This window comes from Balaenoptera physalus (assembly GCF_965194825.1).
Source record: "Balaenoptera physalus genome assembly, chromosome: 16".
Lineage (NCBI taxonomy): Eukaryota > Metazoa > Chordata > Mammalia > Artiodactyla > Balaenopteridae > Balaenoptera > Balaenoptera physalus.
In genome coordinates this window covers 5460011-5472923 of record NC_138898.1, presented here as the reverse complement: position 1 = coordinate 5472923, position 12913 = coordinate 5460011, and the positions used below count along the sequence as shown (strand labels likewise).

General features: G+C 54.3%; 1 protein-coding gene and 1 long non-coding RNA gene across 2 annotated transcripts; one reads left to right on the top strand and one right to left on the bottom strand.

Annotated features, from left to right (window-relative positions):
• The first annotated feature begins 16 nt into the window (after positions 1 to 16).
• Positions 17 to 5548, top strand: PCK1 (phosphoenolpyruvate carboxykinase 1). Its single transcript, XM_082428130.1, has 10 exons — positions 17 to 127; positions 303 to 566; positions 1076 to 1257; positions 1686 to 1889; positions 2016 to 2203; positions 2418 to 2580; positions 3193 to 3417; positions 3514 to 3645; positions 4032 to 4127; positions 4513 to 5548. The coding sequence occupies exons 2-10, from the start codon at positions 343 to 345 to the stop codon at positions 4965 to 4967; spliced, it is 1869 nt and encodes a 622-aa protein (XP_082284256.1). The 5' UTR covers positions 17 to 127; positions 303 to 342; the 3' UTR covers positions 4968 to 5548.
• On the bottom strand, positions 5421 to 7687 carry LOC309644470. Its single transcript, XR_014254449.1, has 2 exons — positions 6964 to 7687; positions 5421 to 6926 (listed from the first exon to the last, which is right to left on the bottom strand). It is a non-coding gene; the product is annotated as an uncharacterized lncRNA (long non-coding RNA).
• Positions 7688 to 12913: the final 5226 nt, after the last annotated feature.

Below are 12913 nucleotides of genomic sequence, written 5' to 3'. Positions count from 1 at the left end.
AAAGCCAGGAAGTTCTGCCCCCAAACACCAGACAGGGCCTTCCCACTGAGAACGCACGCTTACCCGCGGGAAGAGCCTTGAAAGAGACCTTTGGGTCCCTGATCCGGATCCTCCAAAGAGAAGAAAGGTAGGTGGAGCTGTTCGTTTACGTCTCTCACAAACTGCAGTGCTAACAGGAACTGGCTTTCTTCTTTCCTCCCAGCCCCGACTGTCTGGCGAGGGGCAACCCGGACAAGGCGCGTGGAGTTGGAGGGCATCCGTGGTCGTTTTTGTTCAGGAAGCCTGTGCTTTGTCTATTGCAGGAAGCTTGGCGCCCGTGCCCCTCAGCCCAGCCCCGCAGAGATGCCTCCTCAGCTCTCAGACGGCCTCAACTACTCAGCCAAAGTCGTCCAGGGCACCCTGGACAGCCTGCCCCAGGCCGTGAGAGAGTTCGTGGAGAGCAACGCCAAGCTGTGCCGGCCCGACCAGATCCACATCTGCGACGGCTCCGAAGATGAGAACCGGCAGCTGCTGGGCCACATGGAGGAGGAGGGTGTGATCAAGAGGCTGCGGAAGTACGACAACTGGTGAGCACAGCCTCGGGGCCCGGCGTTGACGCCCTCCGCGCCGCCCGGGGTGCAGGTGGGAGGAGGTGGACGAGGGCCTTGGGCAGGGCCGGGATGGGGCTGTGTGGTTTGCAGACTCTTGAAAAGCTTAGGAAAAGAGCCAGAACCACAGAAACTTAATTTTATGACGTTCGCAGAGCAGCCCAAGTCGTCAATGAGGGGACGCATGCGAATGCTCTCTGCAAACTAGGTCCCCGATCCAAAGGAAGGTTGGACAGTCCCTGTCCTAACAGACTAGCTCCTGGTCTAGTGTGTGTCTCCCTGACTGTGTCCCCGGCGGCATGGCTGTGTCCACACTGATGGAGTCTCGTTAGCGTGGCGGGCACCGGCCAGGTGTGGGAAGAACGTGATGATGAAGAACTGGTCCCTTCCTGAACGGCGCGGGGCTGAGGGCGTCCAGGGCGCAGATGCCGTGCAAAACAGCAGCCCTTCCTCTCCAGTCCTAACCTGTGTATTTTTGCTTTTTGCAGCTGGTTGGCTCTCACTGACCCCAGGGATGTGGCCAGAATTGAAAGCAAGACGGTCATCATTACTCAAGAGCAAAGAGATACGGTGCCCATCCCCAAAACCGGCCTCAGCCAACTGGGTCGCTGGATGTCCGAGGAGGATTTTGAGAAAGCGTTCAATGCCCGATTTCCAGGGTGCATGAAAGGTGAGCGAAACGTTTATTTGAGCAAAATATCAGCAAACCTTTTATTATTGCGTCTGTCTTAATGTTACTTGTCATAGAAACTCCCACGGCCTCAGAGAGCCTTACGTTCCACATGTGAAATTGGCCGTGTATTGAAAATGCACATCTCAGTTCTGGTTGTATAGACTGTCTTATACGACCAGGGAAACGATTTCTACACATGCGGGTTTAAGATAGCTTGGTGGAACCCAACTGCACATTTATGAAAACTCTTCGATTTTGGTGTTCTGGCCACTTTTCAGTGGGCTCTGCTAAATCGGGGCACTGGTGGCAAGCAAGGCGTGATGTTGTCACAGGAGGTCTTCAGAAGGGTCCACCGAGGAAAACAGCGGTGGTTGTTTGTGAGCCCGGGGTCATTTCTCACCGCTTCCCACCCACCGGCCCCGCAGGTCGCACCATGTACGTCATCCCATTCAGCATGGGGCCCCTGGGCTCGCCTCTGTCCAGGATCGGCATCGAGCTGACAGACTCGCCCTACGTGGTGACCAGCATGCGCATCATGACGCGGATGGGCACGCCCATCCTGGAAGCGCTGGGGGACGGGGAGTTCGTCAAGTGCCTCCATTCCGTGGGGTGCCCTTTGCCTTTAAAAAGTAAGCATATTGTTTCAAAATCAAAAGCTAGAATTGAAAAAAAAAAAAAAAAAAGCAAAAAATAAGCTTCGGCTTAAACCCAGGCGGGGACGGTGCACACTGATGTGGGCGTGTCCTCCCGTGCAGAGCCTTTGGTTAACAACTGGGCCTGCAACCCCGAGATGACACTCATCGCCCACCTGCCCGACCGCAGAGAAATCATCTCCTTCGGGAGCGGGTACGGCGGGAACTCGCTCCTTGGGAAGAAGTGCTTTGCTCTCAGGATGGCCAGCCGGCTGGCCAAGGAGGAGGGGTGGCTGGCAGAGCACATGCTGGTAAGATGCAGGAAATTCTAAGCGCACGCTGTAGAGGGTCGGGCAGAGGAGGGGAAGTGGCGAACCCCTACCGCGTTAGAGTTCCGACAATGCTCCAAGGACGGGTCTAGAAATTCCATCAGTAATGATGATGGAGACACCCTCCTAGACTAAAGCGTGGACCTCTGGGGCAGAAAGGAACGAAGTGCTTAAGGAGAAATCTTGCCTCCAACAGATTCTGGGCATAACCAACCCCAAGGGCCAGAAGAAGTACTTCGCGGCTGCCTTTCCCAGCGCCTGCGGGAAGACCAACTTGGCCATGATGAACCCCACCCTCCCAGGGTGGAAAGTAGAGTGTGTGGGGGACGACATCGCCTGGATGAAATTTGACCAACAAGGTGACTCTTGTAGGCCCAAGTGTTGATGATAATAATTGAACCTAAGTGAAGTTTTGGCTTTCAGAACGTACCAAATTCTCTTAAATCCACAGTGTTTGGATTTTTAATTCAGTTATTTCAGTTCTTGCAAAAGCTCAGACATACGTATTCCATCAGCATTCTTTAATCTCATATCAAATCTGGATTGAAATGGGACCCTATATTGCTGTTTGTTTGTATAATAAATTGATTAAAATAGGCTGGTGGGGGACTTCCCTGGCGGTCCAATGGTTGAGACTTCACCGTCCAGTGCGAGGGGTACAGGTTCGATCCCTGGTCGGAGAGCTAAGATCCCATATGCCTTGGGGCCAAAAACCCAAAATATAAAACGGAAGCAATATTGTAACAAGTTCAATAAAGACTAAAAAACAAAATAGCTTGGTGGGAAACTGGTGAGGAAGAAAGAGTCAGAGTTGACAATGCTGGGATGAGAAAAGAGAAATAGATTCTAGGGAGGAGGATAAAAATAAAAGACTTGAGAATTTGGTACAGAAATTAGCCTGGCAAGATATAAGAATATATGTTATGCTTTGCTTGGTATTTACTTCTACTACCTGGTTTAAAACTTTCCAGGTAACTTGCGGGCCATCAACCCAGAGAACGGGTTTTTTGGTGTCGCTCCTGGAACCTCTGTGAAGACAAACCCCAATGCCATCAAGACCATCCAGAAGAATACCATCTTCACCAATGTGGCCGAGACCAGCGATGGGGGCGTTTACTGGGAAGGCATTGACCAGCCGCTGGCCTCGGGCATCAAGCTCATTTCCTGGAAGGGCAAGGAGTGGGACCCCAAGGATGGTAAGCACCCCCCCCCACCGGGAGGCCCGGGGCCCCAGCCCATGGGCGTGTGTGTCGGGCCAGACGCTCAGGGCCTCTCCTCTCTTGCTGCTGCAGGGGAGCCTTGCGCCCACCCCAACTCGCGGTTCTGCACCCCTGCCAGCCAGTGCCCCATCATTGACCCTGACTGGGAGTCTCCGGACGGCGTGCCCATCGAGGCCATCATCTTCGGAGGGCGCCGACCTGTTGGTGAGGCTCCCCTGCATTTGGGCTGGGGACGGGAGGACGTGGCCCACTCTCCCCTTTGCCGTGACCTTGTCGGAGGGTGTCAGGGATGCAGAGCTTCCTTTCCAAAACGGCAGGGTAATGAGCAAGCTCCAGCGTAGAACGTACTCTCTGGCCACCTAGAACTTCTGGATCCTTGGTCCTGTGATGCCGCCCCCAGATTGACTTTGGCTGCGTGGCCTCCTGCTGTAACTTGACGTGGCGGCATCTGCCCTTAGCTCTGGGGATGCAGAATTAGCTCAGTTAGAAAGACAACACACAGTTGCGTCTTTCCATTTGTGAGACGGCGTCGCCGGCCGAGGGGTCTGGGTGTCAAGGCCTGTAAAGAACATTTCTTTCTCCTGCTAAAGGCGTCCCTCTGGTCTATGAGGCTCTCAGCTGGCAGCATGGCGTGTTTGTGGGTGCGGCCATGCGATCGGAGGCCACGGCAGCGGCAGAACACAAGGGTGAGTCCGGCCAGCATCTGGAGCCGCCGAGAAGGGAGATGGATGGCTCTGTCTCTGTGGCTCTCTGTCTCTGTGTCTCTGTGTCTCTGTCTCTGTCTCTCTATGCCTCTTTGCCTCTGTGTCTCTCTCTCTCTCTGTGTGCCTCTCTGTCTCTGCATGTCTCTGTCTTTGTCTCTCTCTGGCTCTGTTTCTCTATCTCTGTCTCTGTCTCTCTGTCTGTCTCTGTCTCTGTGTTCCCTCTCCGTCTCTTTGTCTCTCTGCCTCTGTCTCCCTGTGTCTCTCTCTGTGTAGAGAGGTAGAGAAAGCCAAGTGGCCATGTCAACAGTAAATGTGCCGACAGCGCCCTCTGAGGCATCATTTACCAACAGAGCCCCCCTGTTAACAGGCAAAGTCATCATGCACGACCCCTTCGCCATGCGGCCCTTCTTCGGCTACAACTTCGGCCAGTACCTGGCGCACTGGCTCGGCATGGCCCAGCGCCCCGAGGCCAAGCTGCCCAAGATCTTCCACGTCAACTGGTTCCGCAAGGACAAGGCCGGCAGGTTCCTCTGGCCGGGCTTCGGCGAGAACTCCAGGGTGCTGGAGTGGATGTTCACCCGCGTTGGCGGGGAAGGCGGCGCCAAGCTCACGCCCATCGGCTACATCCCCGACGAGGACGCCCTGGACCTTCGGGGCCTGGGGGACATCAACGTGAAGGAGCTCTTCCACATCTCCAAGGAGTTCTGGGAGGAGGAGGTAGAAGACATCCAGAAGTACCTGGAGGAGCAGGTGAACGCCGACCTCCCCCACGAGATCGAGAGCGAGGTCCTGGCCCTGAAGCAAAGAATCAGCCAGATGTAATCACACCCCGGACCTCACCTGGCCCTCCGCCTCCAATCCATACAGAGCAAGCGAGCGAGAGAGAGAGGGACGGGGCTTCCCGAGTTCTCACTTCCTGCAGCACCGCAATGACCGCACCCAGGGGCCGATCGAAAGACACCTCTTAATTTTTCTGATAAGACCACAGCAGAGTAAGGCTAGTCACTAATGAGGCTGTGGAGGGAAATCTCAGCAGGCTCCAAAGTTCACTATGCAATGCACGTTTGTTCAACTTAGGGACACTCAGGCTCAGAGTCTTCTTTGTTCTTTCTCTTTAGCTGTATCAGTTAGCCGGAATGCACAGAAGATACTTGAGCTGTATATATGTGTATGTGTGTTTGTGTGTCTGTGTACTGTTGTCGAAAGCACATTTAATAACTCTGGAAAAATCTTGGGCAAGATTACCTACTAGTTGTTGCTAGAAAGCGATGTTGCTTTGTTATTAATATGTGTGTTTAAATTATTTTTATATACCGTGGTTCCTTACCTCTACATAATTTCAACGTTTTCCCTTAACACTTCTTGGAAAAAAAAAATCACAAAATAAACTTTTATAGAAAAGATGGATTTGTTTGCTTTGTTTTTCTTATTAGAACCACCAAAAACAGGGAACTCTGATGAAGCCCTTTGTGACGGAATCCCCTGCGAAGAACGCAGGACGGGCAGGACCCCCCTGACGGAGGGGTTAGGTGGGGTTGGAGGGGGCAGGACAGAGCCAGGTGGGGAGGTGTGAGCAGAGAGAATGTCACCCAGAGGTGACACTGCGCCACACTTTTGATTTTCTGAGTTAACCACTGGTTAGCACCTAGAAGCCACTAGTTAGTGCCCTTGAACAATTCCACAAACCTTTAAATGGTGGATCTTGTGTAACTGGAACAGGAGCATTTAAAATGTGCTTTTTGACAAAACTTTGGGTCTGGGGGCTTGGCTTTCCACAAGAATTATATCGTGGCTAACTTCACAGGTTTTTGTCAAGAAATACTTTTTCTGAGCAAATGCTTTTCTCCACTGTCATCCATAGGGGAAGAGAGTAGAGGGAAAAATGTCCTTCAGAAGAAACAGCAAAGGGGCTCTCCAGGCATTGATGGAGCGCCTTCTGTATACAGAGTGTCGTGCCATTGGTGGGCTCACAATGGGCTGCCTCAAGCCCTCCCCTGGCCCCTCTGCTCCCGATGTTTGTCTATTGGGTCCTCCGGGCAATCCGAACGAACCACACACCGGACGGGGCCCGCGCGTTCTGTGGATACACAGGGCCTCCTCTGGTTTCCGTTCTCCTTTCTGGGCCGGCTCTCCCGCTCAGCACACCCAAGGCGTGCGTGTTCTCAGGGGGGTCAGGACGCCTTGGCTTGGCTCGCTGCCACAACTCACAGACTCGCTGGTTCCCCAAAAGTCCTCTGTGCCTTGCAGGCACCATGTGGAAGGTCAGGCTGAGATCCCCCTTATTTTATAGGTGGGGAAACCGAGGTCAGACGGGTCCGTCGGGGCTGGGAAACAGCAGCCAGAGTTTCCTTCTCCTTTAAGGCGTTGAGAGCTGACGGGGCTCTGCCCACAAAGTGTCAGGTTCTGATAGCAAAACCACTGACGGGGAAAAACCATTTAACTCAATTAAATGCTATCTGCTGTATTAATTTAAATCAGTGGCTTTCAGACTTGTTTTTCCTTTTCACTGCAGAACTCTCCCTTGACATGTACTCTGACTCAGAAACCCAGCAGCTAAGGGAGACACAACAGGAGGCTGGGCAGGTGTCGGGACCCAGGCCCCCTGGCTCCCTTTTTTCCACCCCCTGTGGCAGTTCCTTGGACCCCTGAGAGGCACTTCCAGGATATAGCATGGGCACCATTTTTAAAATGCATGCCCGTGGCCCAGGCTTCCTGTTCTAGGCCCTCGGTAGGCTTCATCCCTTTTCAAGCAAAGCCAGCCATCTCGGAATTCCCTGTGCACTGCATCACCCACCCAGCCAGCAGACTCTTATATGACCAGCATCACCCACCCAGCCAGCAGACTCTTATATGACCATGTTGCCACCTGGCCCAGGAAGCCTGGAGGACAGCCTGGAGGAGGTGCCTTAAACAGAATAAGAGTTTTCAGGGAACCAAAAGGACTCAGCACTCGCCATTGGCGCCTAAGTCAGTTTCTGAAAACCGTGCCCACTGTGTTCCACCTCCAAGTCCTAGTTTCTGTGCTGGGCCCTGTGGCCACAATAATCAGGAAACTCTGACCTTGATGGCTGACATTATAGTGTTGTGCCTGAGCCCGAGCAAGGCAGGAAGGCAGGTAAGGCCAAGGCCGTTTGCAGGTGGTCAGGCTGAGGCTCTGAGAGTGGCCCATTGGTCAGGGTGGGATGGGGGTGAGAATGAAAACTCAGCCTCCCAGTTCCTGGTCAGCCCTCCTCCCAGTACACATGAGTCCAAATCAACACAGGCACTGACGTTCTCTACTGGAATCCAGTGTAGGAGCTGCCCCCTGACCTCCATGGGTTCCTGGAGCCCTGCTGGGGTCTGGGTTAAAGACCAGAACACAGTAGGTACATAGCACATATTGAACCAGGACAACAAACGTGTCCCTCTGTTCACCCGAGGTTCTGGGGGAGAATCCAGGGGAGCGGGGCAGGGGAGGGGGAGGGGCCGGGGGCTCTGGGAGTCGGGACTTGCAGGGCCCTCTCCCCTTCCTCCCTCTCTCCTTTGGCCCACCCTAACCCAGGGCCCCCAGTCTGCCCCTGCTCTCGCCCCTCCGGGTGCCACACAGCATGGTCCTTCCCAGGCTTTAAGGCCACAGGCAGGCGCCCTGGAGGCTCCTGGGCCTGCTCCCCTGCCAGAGCAGTGACCTCTTCTTCGTCCTCACTGCCAGCAGTTGCAGCAACAAGGGACCGGGTCCCATCATCTATGGGAAAGGGCTGGCTGCCCGATCCCTCCCTCCTGCCCTCCTTCCTTTCCTCAGGGGTAGTAAATACTGGTGACCTTGGACACATCCCAGCTCTGCCTTTGGCCGGCAGTGTTACCTGACATGACACCCTGATCTGTGCCGTGACACAATAATACCTCTGCTGGAGTCCAATGAGTATGAAATGAAATAGCCCAACTCAGCATAGGGTCTGGGGCCCAGAGGGTCTGGGTGTGAGTTCCCACTCTGCCTCTTCACAGCAGCGTACCCTCAGGTGACTGCACAAAACTCTGAACCTCAGTTTCCTCAACTGTAAAATGGGCTCCACTCCAATCAGGGCTGACATTCGATATGGTGGGTTTGGAGGTGAGAAGCTGAAATCACCCCACACAGGCTGATGGAGAGCTGCTGCCCCAGCCCTCTGACCGCCCCTGACTCACCCCCATCCCAAGTCTTCCCTCAGGACCCCCAGACCTCCCCACACAGCTGAGGGGCTCCCAAATCTGGGCTCAGGATCCCCTCCAGGTGGTCATTGCTCCCACTGGTTTTTAAATATTGTGAACATCACTCCTGTCCTAGCCCCGCCTCAATGCTTTGACAAATCCCCCAACTCAGAACTTTGCTGCAAACCATGGGGCTTGGCCGGTGGAGCGGAAACCCTCTAACTGAGAAAACCCTGAGTCCTCTGGCCTCCCTGCAATGCACTGAGATTACGCTTCCTCCAGGGGGAAAACCGGGGCCCTGAGATGGAGACAAGTTTCAGAGGGAGTGATATTAAAAATGTGACTTTTTCCTGCTTTTCTGAAGTTTTCCTTGAGTCTCCTTGCACGGAAAGCTGAACAGAGTGGGACCCATGGGAGATGCTCCACACGGGCTCTTGTTAAGTGTCACCTCCCGGGACCACAGCACGGGTGAAAAGGACAGTGCCGCAGGCAGGGTGGCTGCGGTTCTCTGATTATTACAGAGCTGCTCCCACGCACGATGTTCTCTCTACCATCTGCCCGCACCCCCCCTCCACCCCAGAGCCCAGAGGTTTCTTTGATGCCACAGAGCCGGGATTCAGGGCTGCTACGGAGGAACAACAGACGTCACTGGCCCACAGTCACATCCGGGGCGGGGCCCAGAACACACGTGCCTGGCTGACACCTGCCACATCTTTGCACTGATGCTCGTTCCTGGGGGCTTGCTTGTCTGCCACCTGCTCGGCGTCGGGCGGCCCCCTGGTAGCGGGGTCTGTAAATGTGTGAATGCACACCAGACACGCCAGCCCCAAAGGCAGAACCTTGCTCCAGGCGAAGAAATTTTCAGCAAAATATGCTGTGAATATTTGTTCAGCCCAGGAAAACGACTTTAACTGCATAATTAAACTCGATGTAGATGCTGCTTCCGGCCAGAAGGACTGGGGAGAAGATGAGACCACAGCTGTCCCTCTGCGTTTGTTGAATAGAGGGAGGAGCTGCTTGTTTGCAGAGACTTTGCCCTGGTCCCTGTCTTTCCTCCGAGCAATGAGGGTTTTGAGAAAAGTCAGGGAGGATGGAGGAAGGGGCTGGAGAGAGGAGGGAGAGGAAAATTCCCCAAATCAGAGAACCAACAGCAAAGGGACCCCGCCTCTCAGATGGGATTTGCGCTGTGTGTTCCAAACGTTCTAAGGCACATCCCACCTTCCCTGGGTAACTGGTCACTTGAGCAAATGATCAGTACACTGAAATGGGGGAAACGTACTAGATTGAATGAAGAAGAAAAGGTTGCATCTCAATCGTTAATTAAACGCAACATTCCTCACTAAGGTAACCACATAAATACAACCCTAAGCGGAAGAAGCTAAGCCATAAAAGACACGTGCATTGTGTGGTTCCAGTGATAGGAAGTGTCCAGAATAGGCAAATCCACAGAGATAGAAAGTACATTTGTGCTTTCTGGGGGTCAGGGGTCAGAGGCATCGGGGAGAGATTGCTAATGGGTGCAGAGTTTCTTTTGGGGCTGATGAAAATGTTCTAAAATTAGATTGTGGTGAACTTTGAACAATCCTGTGAATGTAGTAAAAGCCACTAAATTGTATATCGTAAGTGGGTGAATTTTGTGGCATGTGAATTAAAGATCCACAGAGCGATTTGAAAAAAAGAATAAATACAATAAAAACAAAAGTCTGTCTTAACTTGCATTAGAAACCGGTTGTCTGCCAAAGGCTCTGAGTTGGAGGGCTGCATTCACCTTGTCAAAACGGGAGATGAGGGGGAAGAGGGAGGCGGCAAGGGCAGAGGCAGCTCGCTGGAATGCTCTCCCGGAGCGCATCAGGAAGACTCAGAGGAAATGGCAAAGGGACGGACGTATTCATTATGGGGTTCAATGCCATTTAACGCCCGGCCTGTGACCCTCTTCCAATGATCCTGAGCACCGCAAAAATCATCTCTGCCACTGGTAGAGGAGGAACAGGCCAGAAGCCTGCAGAAGCCATGGAGACCAGCGGGTGGCAGAGCTGAGACCTCAGATTCCAGGTGTCCAGGGGTCTTCAGCAGAGGGAAGAACCCCAGAGTCAGGAGGCCACGGGCCCCAACCCAGCTCTGACAGCGGATCAGGAAATTTGCACAGCGGAAGGGAGGGCTCATGTCACCTCACAGGGGAGGGTCGAGACGCAGGTGCCCGGGACCCAGAGGCTCCAGCCACGGCAGGAGGGCCCTCTCCCCTCCCTGGTAGCAGAAGCCTGTGGAATGGACTCCAGGTTAGGAAACGAGGATCCTGGGCAGCCGGGCGACAGCTTTCTCCCCGAGCCTCGGTTTCCCCAGCCTTGCCCCGGGGAAGTCTCTCCCGCTCCAACCTGCCCTGATGTCAGAGCCGTGGGCCTTTTTGGCGGGACCCTTAGAACTGGGATTGAGTGAGCCCAGGTCCAGGTGTGGGGAGAGGGACAAGGTGGAGAGCGTGACTTCAGGGACAGGAAAGCATGTTCTACCCACAAATAGTTCTCCTGAGCTCGTGCAGCATGCCTGCGATCCCACCCCTGGGCGCCCCCCGCGCCCCGTCTATCCCACTGCCCCTCACGTATTGCTCAATTCTTCCAGTGCCAGGACCCAGGGAAGACAGTGGGCAACAGGAGGCTCAAACTCATGGGCGCCCCCCCAGGTCCCCTCGCCCCCCATCCTGGCCCAAAGCCTGGCTCCCCCGCACGCCACAGAGGAGAGACGGAAACTGACATCCTGCTGCTCGTTTTGTCTTCAGGGCACGAAGCTTGGATGGTGGGGTATTCAGCCCTTAGCATCTGCTGGTGAGGGAGGGGACATGCTCTGTGGCCCAGGGGCACTTCCGGGACCATATCAGCCACAGGAGAGCCAGCATCGAGAAGACCTTGGCTGCCACTTAAGTACCAGACCCTGGAGGGTTCAAGGCTACTTTTCGGGTCTGGGTGAAGACAGCTCCCTGTACCCAGTGGGGACCCCCGGCTGAGGCTCTTGAATGTGGGTGAGTGGGCGCCCCAGGAGACTGGTTTGGCCCAGTTGGGGCATCCTGGACTGAGCAGAGCCCCTGGGGTTGACATTATCCCTCTGTCCCATGGTCCCCCCCAGTTAATACAACACTCTGCCCTCCAAGGTCAACTCCGGTCTGGCCTCAGTGCGCACGGAGGCTTTGGCTGTCTGAAGCCTGGGCGAGGGCTTCATCACCATTAAGATCAGAGACCGGGGAGCCGGAGGCCTGGGTGACTCATGTGGCAGCTGTTCCCCGTTATGTAAAGCGGAGCTCAGAGCCGTTAGCCGATAGGAGATGAAATTTACATTTTGAATTAACTCCGATCATCAGATTGCTTCCTCTCGACCCAGGGAAATTAAACATAAAGTTGGAGGGAGCTGTGGGCTGGAGAGGTAGGGGCCCAGCCAAGCGTGCCAGACTAGCTGCTTCTTTTTATTTTTTTCAACAGGCTGCAGGCAAAAGGGGACAAGAGGACACTGCCTGCTGCAAAGTCAGCCTGGGAGAGAGAAGGAGATGGAAAGTTGAGATAATCTTTCTCTCTTTTTCCTTGGGCAGAAACACAATAAATCTGCGTGGCAGAATTAAATTCTGATCTGTCCGATTTCCTCCATCTCTTCCTCTCCTAATAATGGTTATTTATTGAGCTCTTATTATGAGCCTGGCACTTAGCTAAACACTTTAGAGATAAGGCAGAAGTGAATTTGTCGCCCTCCAGCTCCCCACACCCCTTTCTTTATTTCCTAGTGGGGAGGGAGTCTGAGGGAAGAAGTAAAGAGACAGTTTTATTAACAGCACAAAGCTCAGTGCCTTCTGTTAGGAAGTTTTGTTTGTTTTTCAGATGCTCCTCTCGGGACCAGAGGCCCGAAGACCCCCTCCAACAATGGAGTACACTGAAACCCACCACCCTCCCTCCTGGTCACTGCGAAGGGCACCCCCTGGGGCTGTGCAGCGTAACCTTCTCCCAGGCGCCCAGGCGAGAGTCTGCAAGACTGTCCCAAGTCAGAACAGACCTTGCAGGCTGGGATGAAGCCTCGGTGGGCAAACAGGTGTCTGCACCTTCCTGGGCCTCTGAGTGCATCTGTGATCAATATCTATCGAGGTTTATCCTCCCTGGAAAGGAGGTCCTAACTCGGTGCGGGAGAGGCCTGCTGGCACTCAACCCCACTGCCCCTGCCCTCGACAACTCCACGGGGTGGCCCTTTATCTACGGGGTCTTCCTGGCTTCACGGACAGATCGACCCCTGAGAACAGGTTATAACTCAAGTGGCCTTGAAATGATCTGATGCAACCTCGGGTCCTTCATGACTGAACCCAGACAGTCAGAGGTTCACAACCTCCTGGAACCATGCATGTTGGTTCTCGTCGGGAGGCATGTGCCCCAGGGCCCCTCTGACGTGTGGGTTACAGTCACTGCACAAACGCAGGGGCAACGCCTGAACCCTGGGGTCTGGGCTGGTTGCAACAGGACCAACTTTTCCTGCCGCTGAGAGCGAGGGAACGGGCGCTGACGGGTGAAACGCCGGTGCTGTCCCCAGCCAGCCGTGCCTCCCTCGAATGGCAGGTCTCCAAGATCAATCCGCCACCTTCC

What these genes read in the sequence shown, in the direction of transcription:
- PCK1 (XM_082428130.1), top strand. Translation starts at nt 343, where the DNA reads ATGCCTCCTCAGCTCTCAGACGGCCTCAACTACTCAGCCAAAGTCGTC. An exon ending in CTGCGGAAGTACGACAACTG is followed by an intron (nt 567 to 1,075) that starts GTGAGCACAGCC and finishes TGCTTTTTGCAG; the next exon opens with CTGGTTGGCTCTCACTGACC. An exon ending in GATGAAATTTGACCAACAAG is followed by an intron (nt 2,581 to 3,192) that starts GTGACTCTTGTA and finishes AAAACTTTCCAG; the next exon opens with GTAACTTGCGGGCCATCAAC.